The sequence below is a fragment of the Canis aureus genome, chromosome 3 (assembly GCF_053574225.1).
Source record: "Canis aureus isolate CA01 chromosome 3, VMU_Caureus_v.1.0, whole genome shotgun sequence".
Classification (NCBI taxonomy): domain Eukaryota; kingdom Metazoa; phylum Chordata; class Mammalia; order Carnivora; family Canidae; genus Canis; species Canis aureus.
Window position 1 is genome coordinate 65,034,780 of NC_135613.1, and position 16,968 is coordinate 65,051,747.

The 16,968-nt window shown below is 37.2% G+C and overlaps 1 protein-coding gene across 9 annotated transcripts in view; it reads right to left on the reverse strand.

Moving 5' to 3' along the window:
• Positions 1 to 16,968, reverse strand: part of C3H11orf65 (chromosome 3 C11orf65 homolog) — a 60,316-nt gene that overhangs the window by 3,494 nt on the left and 39,854 nt on the right. For 8 of the 9 annotated variants that reach the window (XM_077893348.1, XM_077893352.1, XM_077893347.1 and 5 more), the window contains one exon: positions 5,681 to 5,851. The exons of the other annotated variant lie outside the window; for it this stretch is intronic. In XM_077893348.1, the coding sequence (XP_077749474.1) occupies positions 5,681 to 5,851 (171 nt within the window). The remainder of the gene's footprint in view (positions 1 to 5,680; positions 5,852 to 16,968) is intronic. 9 annotated transcript variants of the gene reach the window in all.

Genomic DNA, 16,968 nt, shown 5'->3' on the forward strand with positions numbered 1-16,968 from the left:
CTTTGACATGTCTGAAAAATATAAAAAATTACATTTAAATAGAGCATGATTTTAGGGCTGCCACCTCTGTTTCCTAAACAGAGACTGAATCAGGGAGACAAAGGAAGCCCAAAAAGACGTAAAATAGGGAAGGTAAGGCCTGATGAGCTACAAAGCTGAGGTGGAGACTTAAAGAGGCAGGTTTCCTGTGACATCCTATTTCATCCCTTTCCCCAAGCCTCTTTGAAATCAGGTAAGGTGTTGGCTGCACCCAAGAAATTAAATAAGGAGTTGGTTCCAAAAGGTGCTGACAATGGACGTGACAGAGAAAAAAGTGAGAATTCTGAATCATGTAATTCAGAAAATGCTATCATTTTTCAAGTATTTATTTATTCCTTGTGAATTGTTTTTACTTTTGTTGACTGTTTCTGGATTTTTTGTTGTTATAGGAAGGTGTATATTATCCAACAGCATTTAATTAAAACAAAGTATTGTATCTAAGTTGGCTCCTTCTTGTTACTACTACCTATTGTTGCACCAAGAACTTTATTCTACAGCTTTAAATGGGATGCTGCTGGATCATTGCCACATGAAAAAGATATAGGAAAACATCAGGTGGTGTAAACCCCCTCCAGAATCTCATAGTAGACAATTCAGTCTGGTTTGACTTTAAATTTAGGCAAATTCTGTCCTCAGTGGTTGCTCTCCTCAGAGGAGCCCTATGAAGTATTGGATGTCAATCATTCTGCTTCCTTGGATTTATATACTGAAAGTTTTTCATTCCATTTTCAAGAAACCAATATAAAGGACCTTCAGTCAATTGTATCTTATGACCTGACAGTCTGGGCACAAACATACACCATATTTAAGGCTGATCACTAACCCTGTTCTACCTGAGATTAGGACATGAACTTATTTGATTGCATAAAAAAATTGTCAGTGAACATACCAGCTGTAATCAATAAGAAATCTTAGTTTTACAAATGCAAGCAACAATCTAATGAAAGCATTACCATGCTGCTTATATCATAGACCTGATCTGTCTTTCTCACTAAGATATTTTTGGACCTTTTCAGAATAATGTATATATGGAACCTACGGTGAATCTCTCAAAAGTATAAATTTAACACCTTAATGGCCTAGGAAAAGTCCCTGGCCAGAAAGGCCACATAACTACATGTCTTAGATATCAAAGGAACAGCTTCAGACAAATTGCCTGTAACACACATAGGCAAAGAGCTCTCACTAACAGGATTCACAGAATATCAGGCAACTAAGATAATCCAGCAGCTGACCACTGAACAGGTTATGTCAAAATTCACTTGCAGTTTGAAAAATATGAAGACTCTGGGAGGAACATCCATCTTGATAGAGAATATGACCCTGAAATCCATCAGGATAAATGTCAGCAGCTGTCATAGTAGCCATCATGTGGGTGATTCAATCATGGCAATGCAAGGATTGTTTTACATTCTAAATGCTTGTAGCAGTATATCTCTGGATACCACGGAAGGGCAATGGTACTCCTCAGTATCCTTGAGTCCAAAAGTTAAGTTGGCTCTATTTATTCTTCAAATTAATAACAATATTATTCTCAGTTGATATTCCATCAGAAGATATGCATGATTGTTCCCAGTGGAGTGTCCATCTGCCATACAAGGAGCTAGCACACAAGTTTTTTTGGGAAGAAACTGGTTTGTATCACTGAACATCAATGTTCAACACATTTATGTCATTTTAAAGGTCGGACTATTGAAACCTGTCCACAGATTTTAGTGGCTACCAATCTTCCTGAAGGGAAAAATATCAGACTCTGAAATTCTCAACATAGTGTCATTAAGACAGTTGCAAATATCCGGATAGCCATGAAGATCTAACAGAGGTCTCCTGTGGAGACCATAATTACATTGTGGAAAAGGTGCTTACACCTAATGTCTGCCATTTGTAGGCAAAAGTCTTTGCAAGCTTGATTTGCCTAAGATAATCAATAGCTTGAGCTCAATAAGTTACTTAAATATTCTCAAATAATCATGCTGGATTCCTTTGAAACTTTTGTTGTCCAGTCTCAACTTAGAATACAAGCATAGCTCAAACCACAAGGGAAGAAAGCAAGAGAACAAGAAAAAAGAACAGAAAAGAACTACAAAAACAACCAGAGGGATCCCTGGGTGGCGCAGCGGTTTGGCGCGTGCCTTTGGCCCAGGGCGCGATCCTGGAGACCCGGGATCGAATCCCACGTCGGGCTCCTGGTGAATGGAGCCTGCTTCTCCCTCTGCCTGTGTCTCTGCCTCTCTCTCTCTTTGTGTGACTATCATAAATTAAAAAAAAAAAAAGACCAGAAAAAAAATTAACAAAATGGCAATAAGTGCATACCTATCAATAGTTACCTCAAATGTAAATTGACTAAATGCTCCAATCAAAAGACACAGGATAACAGAATGGATAAAAACCAACCAACCAACCAACCAAACAAACAAACAAAAACAAGACCCATCTATATGCTGCCTATAAGAGATCACTTCAAAATAAAGACACATACAGACTGTAGGTGAAGGCATGGAACCATGCAAATGGAAGTGGAGAAAAAAGCCAGGGTAGCAATATTTATAACAGACTTTAAAACAAAGACAGTAGTAAGAGACAACGAATGGCATTATATAATGATGAAGGGATCAATACAACAAGAGGATATAACAATTGTAAATACCTCTGCACCCAACATAGAAGCACCTAGCAAATGCTAACAGATATAAAGGGAGAAATAGATGGTTATAACATAATACTAGGGGATTTTGACACTGTCAATGGTTAGATTACCCAAACAGAAAATCTATAAGAAAACAGTGGCTTTGAGCAACATATTATACCAGATGAACCTAACTGATATATAAAGAGAATTTCATCCAAATACAGCAGAATACATAGTCAAGTGCACATGGAACATTCTCTAAGATACATCAGCTGTTAGGCCAGAAAACAAGTGTCAATAATTTTAAGAAGATTGAAATCATATCAAGCATCTTTTCTGATGACAACAGTATGAAACTCAAATTAAAAAAAAAAAAAACACCACCCTGGAAAAAATCACGAACACTTGGAAGCTAAACAATATGTTACCAAACAACCAATGAGTCAACAAAGAAATCAAAGAAAAAAATGCATGGAGACAAATGAAAATGAAAGCACAACAGTCCAAAATCACTGGGATACAGCAGCAGCAGTTCTAAGATGGAAACTTATAATAAAAACACACCTTAACTCAAGAAACAAGAAAAATCTCAAACAAATAACCCCACCTTATACCTAAGGAGCTAAAAAAAGAAAATCTAAGCCTCAAGTCAGTAGAAGGAGAAAAATAATAAAGATTGGAGAGGAAATAAATTAATATAGGGACTAAAAGAACAATAGAAAGGATTAATGAAACCAAGAGAAGGCTCTTTGAAAAGATCAACAAAAGTAATAAACCTTTAGCTAGACTTATCAAGAAAGAAAAGAGAATAAAATCAGAAATTATTTTGGAGAAACTATAATCAACACCACAAAAATACAAAAGTTTGGGTAGCCCCGGTGGCTCAGCAGTTTGGTGCCGCCTTCAACCCAGGGCATGATCCTGGAGACCTAGGATCGAGTCCCATGTCACTCTCCCTGCATCGAGCCTTCTTCTCTCCCTCTCCCTCTGCCTGTGTCTCTGCCTCCCTCTCTCTGTCATGAATAAATGGATAAAAATCTTTTTAAAAAAATACAAAAGTTTATAAGAGAATATTATGTAACATTATATGCCAACAAATTGGACAACCCAGAAGAAATGAACAAATTCCTAGAAATGTATGATCTTCCAAAACTGAATGAGGAAGAAATAGAAAAATATGAACAGGTCAATCATTAGGAATGAAATTGAATCAGTAATCAAAAAACTCCCAACAAACACAAGTCCAGGGTCAGCTGGCTTCACACATGAATTCTACCAAACATTTAAAAGAGAATTAATACCTATTCTTCTCAAACTGTTCCAAAAAATAGAAGAGAAAGGAAGACTTCCAAATTCATTCTATGAGGCCAGCATTACCCTGATACCAAATCAGTCAAACACTACAGAAAAAAAAAATACCCAACTATAGGCCAATTTACTTGATGACATAGATGCAAAAATCCTCAACAAAATATTTACAAACTGAATTCAATTATACATTAAAAGTATCATCCACCACAATCAAGCGGGATTTAGTCAAGGGATGCAAGGGTGGCTCAATTTTTGCAAATCAATCAATGTGATACATCATGTTAACAAGAAGAAGGAGAAAAGCCATACAATCCTCTCAATAGATTTTTTAAAAAAGCATTTGACAAAATACATCATTCATGATAAAAACTCTCAACAAAGTAGGTTGAGAGAGAACATACCTCAAGATAATAAAGGCTATATATGATAAACCCATAGCTAACAATGGTGAAAACTGAGAGCTTTTCTTCTAAAATCAGGAACAAGATAAGAATGTTCTTTCACCACTTTTATTCAACATAGTACTAGAAATCCTACAGCAATCAGATAAGAAATAAAAGGCATCTAAATGGCCACAGACACATGAAAAGATGCTCAACACCACTCATCAGGGAAATGCAAACCAAAACCACAATAAGATATCACCTCATATCTGTCAGAATAACTAAAATAAAGACAAGAAATAGCAAGTTTTGGTGAGGATGTGGAGAAAAGGAATCCCTCATGCATTTTCAGTGGGAATGCAAACTGATGCAGCCACTATGGAAAACAGTATAAAGATTTCTCAAAAAAAATTAAAAATAGAAATACCATATGATCGAGTAATTCCACTACTGGGTATTTACTGAAAGAAATGAATATACTAATTCAAAAAGATATGTATGTTTATTGCAGCATTATTTACAGTAGCCATGATATGGAAGCAGCCCATGTGTCTATTTGCTAAAGAATGGATAAAAAAGATGATATATATATATATATATATATATATATATATATATATATAAAATAGTGGAATATTTTTCAGTCATTAAAAAGAATGAACCCTTAACATGTGAAAATACTGATGGAACTAGAGGGTATAATGAGGTGAAATATAGTCACCTCATTAGGTGAAATAAGTCAGACAGAGAAAGAAAAATGTCAAAGGATTTCACTGTGTGTGGAATCTAAGAAACAAATGAACAAACCAAAAAACAGATTCTAAGTACAGAACTGATGGCTGTCAAAGGGGGGTGGGTGGCAGGATGGCTGAAATAGACAAAGGGGATTAAGAGGTACAAACTTTCCATTATAAAATAAATGTCACAGAGGTGAAAAGTACAGTATCAGAAACCCAATCAATAATATTGTAGTAAAGTCGTATGGTGACAGATAGTGCCTATACCTATCATGGTGAGCACTGAGCTATGTACAGAATTGTTGAATCACTGTATTATAGACCTACAACTCATACATCACTGTATGTTAATTACACTTCAATTAAAAAATCCTTAAATCTTATTTTTTTTCTACTTTTATATCATCTTTTAATATTCTTCCCTCATTTCTTCTTTTTTTTCTAGACAAACAATACTCATTTGTTTGTTTGTTTGTTTTTTTTTTAGGATTATGTTTGTGGGCCCAAGACATGAGGGTGGGAACATTAGAAATGTACAGGAGGGCTGCCCTTGCTCCCCAGTAAAAGCAGAATGCATTTACTCATCAAAGTTCAGTGCATTTGTCCAGTTTAGCACTTCATCCACTTCCCATTCCATCACAGCATCTATTCCACTGCCTTCGACTGATCTCATGAGCCCCTGGGTTGCTGTGTGAATTAAATCTAGAGTTTTAGGATTTGTTGACTTAGCCTGTAGGCTTCCTGCATAGTACCTAAACAGAGGAAAGGAAAGGAGACATAAATCTTGTGAAACAGGTGATTACTAGGAAATGCAGTTCATATATATATATATATTAGCTGTGAAACTATTTACATATTGCACAAAGTTTTTACCCTATTTAACTCAAATACATCCAAACCAAGTTCTATGTCATGGGATCTTTTGGGAAAAAAAGAAATGAAAAGAAAAAGAAAAGAAAGAAGGAAAGGAAAAGGAAGGAAGAAACTTAACCATGCTAACTGGTGAAGCCTCGTTTCAAAACCACCTGTAAGTACATTGCACTGTTATGATACAATGAAAAACCAACTTATTAAATCACCAAATCACAGAATTACAGAGTCTTAAAGGATCTTGGAGACCAGACGACTAGCCCTCCTGTCTTACAGGAGAGAGATTAAGTCCCAGAAAACAAGGTCACGTGGCTAATAGTAGGTAAGAAGAGGAAAGGGGAGGGAAGGCAAAAGGAAGATATGGTAACATCTTTTTTTTGTGTCAAGTACTTTTCATACCTTATCTTGTTTAATTCTCTCTAAAAAGACACAGCCATTTGTGACAGCTATTTTTATTCCCATTTTATGGGTGAGGAAATTGAGAGCTGGAGAAGTTAAGAAATTGTTCAAGATCATGTAGGTAGTAAACAGATGTCAGAGCCCATATTCAAATCTGACTCCCAGTCCAGACTTCTTTGGCAGCACTGTTCTGTCTCATGTTAGTGTGAGCACATATATATGAATGCATCCACCAAACGTGAGCTAAGTGAGTAAAGACAAGTTAGCAGTCCTTACAAGAACATTAGAAAACAGGATTTTGGGATCCCTGGGTGGCGCAGCAGTTTAGCACCTGCCTTTGGCCCAGGGCGCGATCCTGGAGACCCGGGATCCAATCCCACGTCGGGCTCCCGGTGCATGGAGCCTGCTTCTCCCTCTGCCTATGTCTCTGCCTCTCTCTCTCTCTCTCTGTGACCATCATAAATAAAAAAAATAAATTTAAATTTTAAAAAAACAGGATTTTTCTTTGGTTTTCCATTTTAAGACCCACACTACAGTGGTATTCCATTTTTTTTTAATTTTTGTTTTTTAAAAGATTTGTTTATTTGACAGAGAGAGAGCACGAGCACATGGGGAGCAGCAGATGGAGAGCAGAGGCTCTCCGCTGGCCAGGAGCCCAATGCAGGGCTCGATCCCAGGACCTGAGATCATGACCTAGGCTGAAGGCAGACGCTTCACTGCCTAAGCCACACAGGTGCCCCCGGTATTCCATTTTAAAAGTTAACCTACTCTGAAGCCGTTTTCACTTATTAATTCAACAGTGAGTAGGAAGCGGCTCAGTGGTAGCATGGAGCTAGGTAGGACTCTGATTTCCAGCTACCTGGCTTTGAGTCTTGTTTCTGTGATTTACTAGCTCTATGACCTTTGCCAAATAACCTAGTATTTTGGGGCTTCATATTATCTTAAAATGGTACTCATAACACTCCTCAGCATTCTTGAGAGGTTTAGAAGAATAAGTCCTTATAAAGCATTCAGAACGATGGCACATAGGAAGCATTCAGTAAAAGAAGGCTTGCAAATTCCTGGACAGTAAGGGGTAGGGCAGTGACAAGATATGTTTCTGCCTTCATGAAGTTTCTGCTTTTTCAAACTTTAAATAGATAACGACCCATGAGAGCTATTTTCACAGAGTCAGGAAAATGCCTTTTGATTTATATTGGTTAGTAAGAGCACAAATTTTTTTTGTATATATTTTTTATTGGAGTTCAATTTGCCAACATATACCTAACACCCAGTGCTCATCCCATCAAGTGCCCCCCTCAGTGCCCATCACCTAGTCACCCCATCCCCCCACCCACCTCCTTTCCACCACCCCTTGTTTGTTTCCCAGAGTTAGGAGTCTCTCATGTTCTGTCTCCCTCTCTGAGATTTCCCACTCATTTTCTCTTTTCCCTTTAATCCCTTTCACTAATTTTTATATTCCCCAAATGAATGAGACCATATAATGTTTGTTCTTTTCCGATTGACTTACTTCACTCAGCATAATACCTTCCAGTTCCATCCACATTGAAGCAAATGGTATTTGTTGTTTCTAATGGCTGAGAAATATTCCATTGTATACATAGACCACATCTTCTTTCTCCATTCATCTTTTGATGGACACCGAGGCTCCTTCCACAGTTTGGCTATTGTGGACATTGCTGCTGAACCACTAGGGTGCAGGTGTCCTGCCGGTTCACTGCATCTGTATCTTTGGGGTAAATCCCCAGCAGTGCAATTGCTGGGTCGTAGGGCAGATCTATTTTTAATTCTTTGAGGCACCTCCACACAGTTTTCCAGAGTGATTGCACCAGTTCACATTCCCACCAACCACGCAAGAGGGTTCCCCTTCCTGCACATCCTCTCCAACATTTGTTGTTTCCTGTCTTAATTTTCACCAGTCTCACTGGTGTGAGGTGGTATCTCATTGTGGTTTTGATTTGTATTTCCCTGATGGTAAGTGATGGAGAGCATTTTCTCATGTGCTTGCTGGCCATGTCTATGTCTTCTTTGGTGAAATTTCTGTTCATGTCTTTTGCCCATTTCATGATGGGATTGTTTGTTTCTTTGCTGTTGAGTTTAAGAAGTTCTTTATAGATCTTGGATACTAGCCCTTTATCTGATAGGTCATTTGCAAATATCTTCTCCCATTCTGTAGGTTGGTAAGAGCACAAATTGTAAGAAAGGATAATTTCACAATTTTTCCATAGTTTTTCATTGACTTAGTTATATAATAAATAGTTATCAAGTGTCCACCACTTGCAATGCATTGTGTACAGAGGTGGGGATTCCTTTGCAGAAATTGCAACCTTCCGCTCCATATTCCCTGAACATAATAGGCACTCAAAAAAATGCACTGAATGAATGAGTGAGTGATGATACCCAATGGCCCAGGTTTATTAACTAATGCTCATGCCACAACAAAAATGCATGTAAAAATCAGAAACTAGGGTTGAGCACATTTTTTATGAGTTCTACATTTTGCCTCCCAAAATATATACTTGTGATTAGATATGGAAACCTGGATATTTCTTTTTCCTTGACAACAGTGATTTACAACAGTTTATTTTTGTTCTCATCAAGGATATAAGGAAAGAGGATTTGTTTTAAAGAGAACTGTAAAACTTATTCCAATAATTTGTTTTAAACTCTTTAAATATCGGTCACTATTTATAATTAAGTGGGCTATAACAGTAATCAAGCAACAATTGGTTAGCAAGTAGAACAGAGTTTCAAATAGAACAGAAACCCGAAATACAGATCACATTATAATAATCATAACTTGTTTTATAAAAAAATGAGTGATATTTAAAACAAAAACTTGGGCAGCCCCGGTGGCTTAGCGGTTTAGTGCCGCCTTCGGCCCAGGGCATGATCCTGGAGTCCCGGGATCGAGTCCCACATTGGGCTTCCTGCATGGAGCCTGCTTCTCCCTCTGTCTGTCTGTCTGTCTGTCTGTCTCTCTGTGTGTCTCTAATACATAAATAAAATCTTAAAGAAACCCAAAAACCTAGTTTGGCTATAGAGATAATGTTGTTGATAGAAAATTTAGAGAAAAAAGCACTATAAAAATGTTCTTCTGAATATACCAACAGGGAGAGAAGTTAAAATGTAAAAGACCTAGCAAGAATCAAAGTTTAAACTGGAAAAGAAGTCAAGAAGAGCTAAGATCTGTAGGGCATAGGAAGGGAATGTAAAAATCAAATTTTGTTTAATTAAAAGAGAGGTAAGAAAAATATCAAAATTTTATTGATTTTGTTCCCTGCTGATTGTCAGCAAAATTCAGATAGAGGATGCCATCAGTAAACAAAGCACACAAAATAACATTTCTTATTCATCCCCTGCAGCCTTACAACATCCAGCCATTTAGTGACTCAGCTCATTCAACAAATAACATGTATTCATTAAGCATCTACTATGTCTCCAGCCCTGTGCTGATAACCAGATCAGGGTCCCTGTTGTTTAGGAGCTCAAAGTATAGTGGAGATGGTGGACAAACATGCAGAGATTTGCAAAAGTGTGATAGCCAAGTATATAAAACATCAATGAGGGTATCCAAGAAAAGTGCCTGTGCCTAGTTAAGTCAGGGAAGGCTTAAGAAAGGGATGTTTGAGCTAACTATCAAAAGATGAAAACCTTGTGGCCGTGGAATTGACCCAGAAAAGAGTAACCTAGGGAGGGGAACTATCATGTGGGATGGAGCCCCTGACTTGTTTCAGGTAAGGAGGTGATTTAATTTGTTTTCGAGACAGCCTCAGTGTTTACGCAGAGATGGAAAAAGATTAGAGACAAAGAGACTAAGTAGAAGTACTCTGCCCGTGAAGTAGAGATGAGAGCATTGAGAACCTGCAGTTGGGAAGGGAGGGACGTGCCAGATGTGGGAGAGTTTTTGGACACAAAATTAGCAGAACTTTAGAACAGATAACATATGGGAGCTTATGAAATGTAGGAAGTCAAGGATAACCCCTACATTTCTGACTTGGATGAAGGGAGAAAGATGGTGTCATAATCTGAGGCCAAGAGGAATATGGAAAAAGAAACAATTTTTATGATGAGGAATATAAGAAATCAGTGTTAGACCAGTAGAATTTGAGGTGGTACTGTCTGTGTAATTAGTTCAGTTATGGATGAGAATTGTTTTGAGAGTAAACAGAGGAAAGGAAAAAAAGAAATAAAACTTATCATTCATGTTCATTTGGGCTTATTACCAGGTATCTCTCCACCACTGCTGTGCCTGAGCTTCAGGAAATCATACAACCACTCTTGTCAATGCCAGCTGTTTCTAGGTGATGGCACATATGGTGAGTGTATTTTGTTGTTCTGAGCCTATTACGACACTTCCTTTACATGGAGGCAATGTTGTATGGAATAAAATGATGAATACGGCTTCTGTAATAAATGCTGACAAAGGTAATGCAAGTGGAGAAACAAAATACACACCCAGAATATCTGTTTATCTCTGCAAACACAAAGAGATGCCACTTGTTTATGGGAAGGGTTCAATATAATCACCCTGACACCACATAGCCAGGACATGTCACTGTCGGAGGCAAAGCAATGGCCTTCGCTGTACAGTTAGCTGTGACTGTATAACCTGAACAATCTCAGTGAGGAAAAGACCATATTTATGAGTCTATATGTAGCCTCCATCCCTGTACCCATGGCTACTTTGTACATGGCTCCATTGAGCGACCACTTGATGTATCCAGGTAAAAAAACCTGACATCCACAGGATGGATCGTCTTGTCCATCTGAATACTTAGTTTTCTGCCTCTTTAGCCCTTTGGAAGACATTCACAAAGACACAAAGACACTCTATGCCCATTCTGAGCATACCTGTCCCCAGACCTAATCACCAATTTTCCCATTTAATTCCATCCAAGTACCCAATCAGCTGATAAGCTTTTGGTTACTGCCCACAGTCAATAAGATCCTTATCTCAAGCTATACCTCCTTTCTATACAAAGTAGAAAACTGGTTGTACTCACTGGGAAGATACCCTTTGACCATTCTTTGGGCCTATTGAGGCATTGTAATATAGTGACTGACCATATTTGGATATTGCCAGAATCCTGTGCAGATCCATGGTGGATCAGACCTAATGTATTCTCCATCTGTTAGCTTACCTATAAGGTCAAAGGCTTGGAGATGCAGCAGAGCCAATGCAGCATATGCGGGTGTTGAAATAATTTGAGCCACCTTCTCATACAGCTTACTGAAGCCTTCTGGACTTTCTCAGATCCATTCTCATATGTACGTCGTCTATTTTGTACTGAGATGATGCTGTATACTCAGTTCTATGGTTCATTGGATTAGATAAAACCCAAGTCAGTTCATAATCATGGAGCACTTGAATCCTACTGCCAAGCATCCAGTCTCTACCAGGGCTTAGAAGCGGAACAAGAACTGATTTTCAAATGTAAAATAGTTTTTGGCAGAAAAGGGCATTACCTTACCCCCCTAAACCCTCTGTGCTGAGATCTTCTTTTTACAAGAGGCTCCATACAGTATTTCACTATCTGTCCAATACTGTAGGGTCTGCTTGGTCATAAAGGCCAAGTGGGAGGACCTTGATCAACTGTGGGCCTGCTACCATGTTCATTCTTACACCATGCCCCACTGGAGTCTGGTAGCCTCATTAGATTACCTCGAAAATAGGTTGGAGGAGCATACCCCAACGTGGCATGTTTTACTTCCTAAATCTAGAGAGGCCCTCTAAGTGCTGTGTGCTTTCAAGACAGACATTACAAGGTGTTGATACTTGTCTCTAACTTTAGAATGGATATCCCAAAATGTCTGTAAGCTTTAGTTATGTGGCAAACCCTTAACATTTTGCAAAATGTATCTCTTTCCTTCTGGTGTGCATTTGTCTTAGTAAGTCATCCAGGAAGTTATTTTTTGCTCACTGCATCTGGTTAGTGTCATGGACAGTCGTGATGGTCTATGGGAACTGAGATGTGCAAGCTCCGAGGGAAAAGAGCAGGATTGCTGACATAGCTCTGAGGGTAAGATGGAAACATACATCCTCTTCTTTCCGTGTAAATGCAAACTGCTTCTCTTTTTGCTTACTGGTTGAGATGGAAAAGAGTATTTGTTAAGTCAATAGCAGTATACTGGGGCCAGGGGCTGTGTTGACTTGCTGCATTAAAGGAAGCACTTCTGGAAGCTTAGTTGTGATTTGTGACACCACTTGACCTCTATCACTTCAAAGATCCGTTATTCCTGGTGCACTAAAGGAACCAATTCCACCACAGCTTTCCCCACTGTCATCTCCACTCAATAAAATCAGCCACCACAGAGTTCTTGATGAACTCCTCTCATTTATTAATCCCTTGATGAAAACTATATCTTCTAGGACCTCCTAGAGTGACAGACAGCTAGTGGACAGCTGAATAGATTGCATGTAAAAGGAATAAACATATGTATTCCCCTGAGATTTCACAAATCCTTTTTCCATAGTATACTAGAGCAGTTCAGGGATTTTGTAATAGAGCTTTGTTAGAGTTCAGGCTTTGATTAGCCAACCAGACAGACATATTTAACATCACTTCTGGGTACTCAAGCCAACACATTAAATTCACAATTCTAGATGAATGTGGTCGTTGTCAGTAAATTTAACCCATTCAGCCTATGATCTACAACCTAAAATTCCACACTCATGCATGTTTCTGAGGCTCCTATTAATAGGGATTGGTAAAAAAAAAAAAAAAATAATAGGGATTGGTAAATTCCTGTAAGTCTTCGGATTTATAAGCAATCTCCTCCTGGAGTAGACCTGCAGCTCTCTGTCTGGGCTCAGAGACAGAACCCTCACCATGGGCTGGAGGCAATGGGCGATGTTTGTGGGAGGATGCTAAGAACAATCAGCACCAGCACATCCAGTATCTATGCCAGGTGTAGTCACTGAAAAGCTTTTATACAGAGGAGGCCTGGTTCCCTCAAAACAGGGAAGAAGGATTTCCTCCACCAACAGAGGAGTTTGAAGTTTAAGATTCTCAGCCTGCCCACATGTCCCCATCCCAGGTCTCTGAGATCCACTTCTTCCCCACTCATGCATTTCCTTTAGCGCGTAAGACCTGCGAGAGCATTAAGCATTTGGCTGAATTGCAGGCACTGTAAGCCTACGACCCTTACAGCTGGTTCCTGGGTTGCCCCCAACTCACCCCACAAGTATAAGACATGAAGAACTACTTTATGGAGATCTTCTGAATGTCTGCATGTGTTCTTACATAAAAATCAGTGGATGAATGCATAAAGAAAATGTGATACACACACACAAGAATATTCAGCCATAAAAACAATGAAGTCTTGAAATTTGCAACGACGTGAATGGAGCTTGAGAGCATTATCTGATAAAATAAGTCAGACAGAGCAAGATAAATACCCTATGATCTCACTTAAACATGGAATATAAAAATACACAAGCTCACAGATAAACAGATTGGTGACTGTCCAAGGCAGAGGGGTTGGGGGGTGGAAAAACGGGTGAGGGAGGGAGTCACAAAAGGTTTTACAACTTTACTGAGGTATAACTGATGTACAGTAAACACACACATTTAAACAGAACGACTTGAAGAGTTTTGACATAAGTATACACCTGTGAAATCATCACTACAGTAAAAAAAAAAAAAAAGAACATATCCATCTCCCTCCAAAGTTCCTGGTGCCCCTTTGTCATTCTTTTCTCCCTTCATCCCTTTACCCTCATCTCCAGACAGCTAGTGATCTGCTTTATATCTTTCTAGATGTGTTCACATTTTCTAGCATTTTATGTAAATGAAATCATACAGTATGAACTCTTTTTTGACTGGTTTCATTCACTCAGCATTGTTACTTTGAGATTTATCCATGTTGTTATGTGATTCAAAAGTTCATTCCTTCATATTGCTGAGTAGTATTCTTTTGTGTAAATAACAACAATTTGTTTATCCAGTGACATTTGGGTTGATGGACATTGGGTTCTTTCTGGGTTTTGGCTATTACAAATAGAACACTCATACACAATCTTTCTGTGGACGTGTTTTTATTATCTCGGGTACATACCTAGGAGTAGAGTGCCTGGGATGAATAGTAGGTGTATGTTAATTCGTAAGAAAACTGTCAAACTGGTTCTTGAAGTGGATGTAGCAGTTTGCATTCACTCCATAGCTGTGCCAACAATTAGTATGGCAGACTGAACCATTCCTGTGCATATACAGTGGTAAGTTATTAAAGTTTTAGTTTGCATTTCCCTAATAACTAATGATGATAGTCATTACTTCACTTGTGCTCATTTGCTATCCATGTATCTTCAATGATAAGAGTGTTCAAATCTTTTGCTTTGAAGGTTGTCTTATTATTGAGGTTTGAGTGTTTTCTTCCTGTCCGTGGCTTGTCTTTTTTTCTCAAGATTTTACTTAAATTCCAGTTATTTAACATCCATGTAGCTTGTCTTTTTTTAAATAGTATCTTTCAAAGAACAAAAGCTTTTAACTTGAATGAGCTGCAATTTAACTTTATATGTCATGCCTTCTGTGTCCTATTTAAGAAATTTTTGCCAGAACCAAGGTCTCTAAGATTGTCTTCTTTGCTTACTTGTAGGTATTTTATAGTTTTAGCATTTATCTTTAGATCTGTGACCTCTTTCGAGATATAAAACTTTATATATATGTTGTGAGATGAGGGTCAAAGTTCATTTTTCTGCATTTGAATACCCACTTTGTTGAAAAGAACATCATTTTCCAATTATATTGCCTAGGCACCTGTGTTAAACCTTACCAGTATTCATGTGTATCTATTTCTCAACTCTCTATTTTGTTCCATTCATCTATATGTCTATCTTTATGCTAATAACACAATGTCTTCAGTATAGTAGCCTTATAAAAATCTTAGAATCAAGTAGTAAAAGTTCTCCAAATTTTGTTTCCAAAATTGTTTTGGCTAATCTACTTCCTATGCATTTCCATATACATTTTCAAATCAACTTGTCAATTTCCTCAAAAATTCTGTTGTAACTTTTGATTGTAACTGAATTGAATGTAGAGATCAATTTGGAGACAATGGAATTCTTATCAATACGGAGACTTCTGATCCATGACCAACCTATATCTCATCAGGTATTTGAATCTTCTTTAAGTTCTCTTAGCAGTGTTTTGCAGTTTTTAGTGGACAGGTCATACAGACTTTTTTCTTCAATTTACACTGAGGTATTTAATTTTTCTGTTGTTACTGTAAATGTATTTTTAAAAATTCAATTTCCTACTGTTTCTTGCTGGAATATGGCAAGATTCCACACCTTGATAAACTCACTTAGTAGTTCCAGTAAGTTTTTTGTAGATTGTTTAGGATTCTGTACCTAGTCAATAATGTCAACTGTGAATAAAGAATCTTTTAGAGCTTCCTTTTCAATTTCAGTGTCTCCCTCATCCTTCTTTCTGTCCTTATTGTACTGACTAGGATCTCCAGTCCAGTGTTGTGAATAAGTGGTGAGAACAGATATCCTATCCTTAGAGGGAAAGCATTTAGTCTTTCACCTTTAAGTATAATCTTAGCTGAAGGTTTTTTGTAGATGTCTTTTATCAGGTGGAGGAGGTTCTTTTCTATTCCTAGTTGAACAAGAGTTTTCAAAACAAATGGTTGTTGGATTTTTGTAGTATTTTTTCTGCATGTATTGAGATGGTTATATCCAACTTTCTTTGTAAGTCTGTTAGATGGTAAATTGCATTGCCTGATTTCCAAATGTTAAGCCATCCATGTACTCCTTGGATAAACACCATTTGTTCATGATGTTATTTACTATCTGTATATATGTTCCTAAGATATTGGTTATTTCCTTGTAATATTGTTTTTTATAAGCCTCAAGTGGTTCTTATATTGGGTAATACTTTATAGATATTGTTGGGACATAGTCCCCTCTATTTCTGGAAATATTATATAGAATTTGTATTGTCTTTCTTAAATGCTTACTAAAATTCACTAAGAAATTCATCTAGGCCTAGGGTATTCTTTGTGGAATTTTTAATTTAATAATTTAATAGTTCAACTAAATATAATTGAATTTAAAAATTCAATTTCTTTAATAGACCTATTTATGTTATTTTTGTTCATTTTTGAATTTTGGTATATGCCTCACAGTGAATTTTTCCTCCACCTAATTTTTCAAATTTGTGGGCATTAAATGATTCATATCTATATTGTCTGTAGGGTCGGTAGTAATATCCTGCTTTTTATTTCTTTTCTGGATTGCATGTGTTCTCTTCTTACATTTTTATTTAGAGGTTTATAAATTGTATTGTTCTTTTCAAAGGAAACAACTTTTGATTTTATTCATTTTCTCCAGTGGTTTTCTATTTGCAATATTACTATTTTCTACTGTTATCATTTCCTTCCTTCTACTTGCTTTGGGTTTAATTTGCTCTTCTTTTACTGATTATTATGTTGCAAGGTTAGATTACTGATTTGAGATCTTTTTTTTTTTAAATACAAGTATTGAATACTATAAATTTCTCTGTAAGTACTACTTTAGCTGCATCCTCAAATTTTTATGTTTTATTATTTTTTTATTTATTTTTTTTAAATTTTTTTTTTAATTTTTATTTATTTA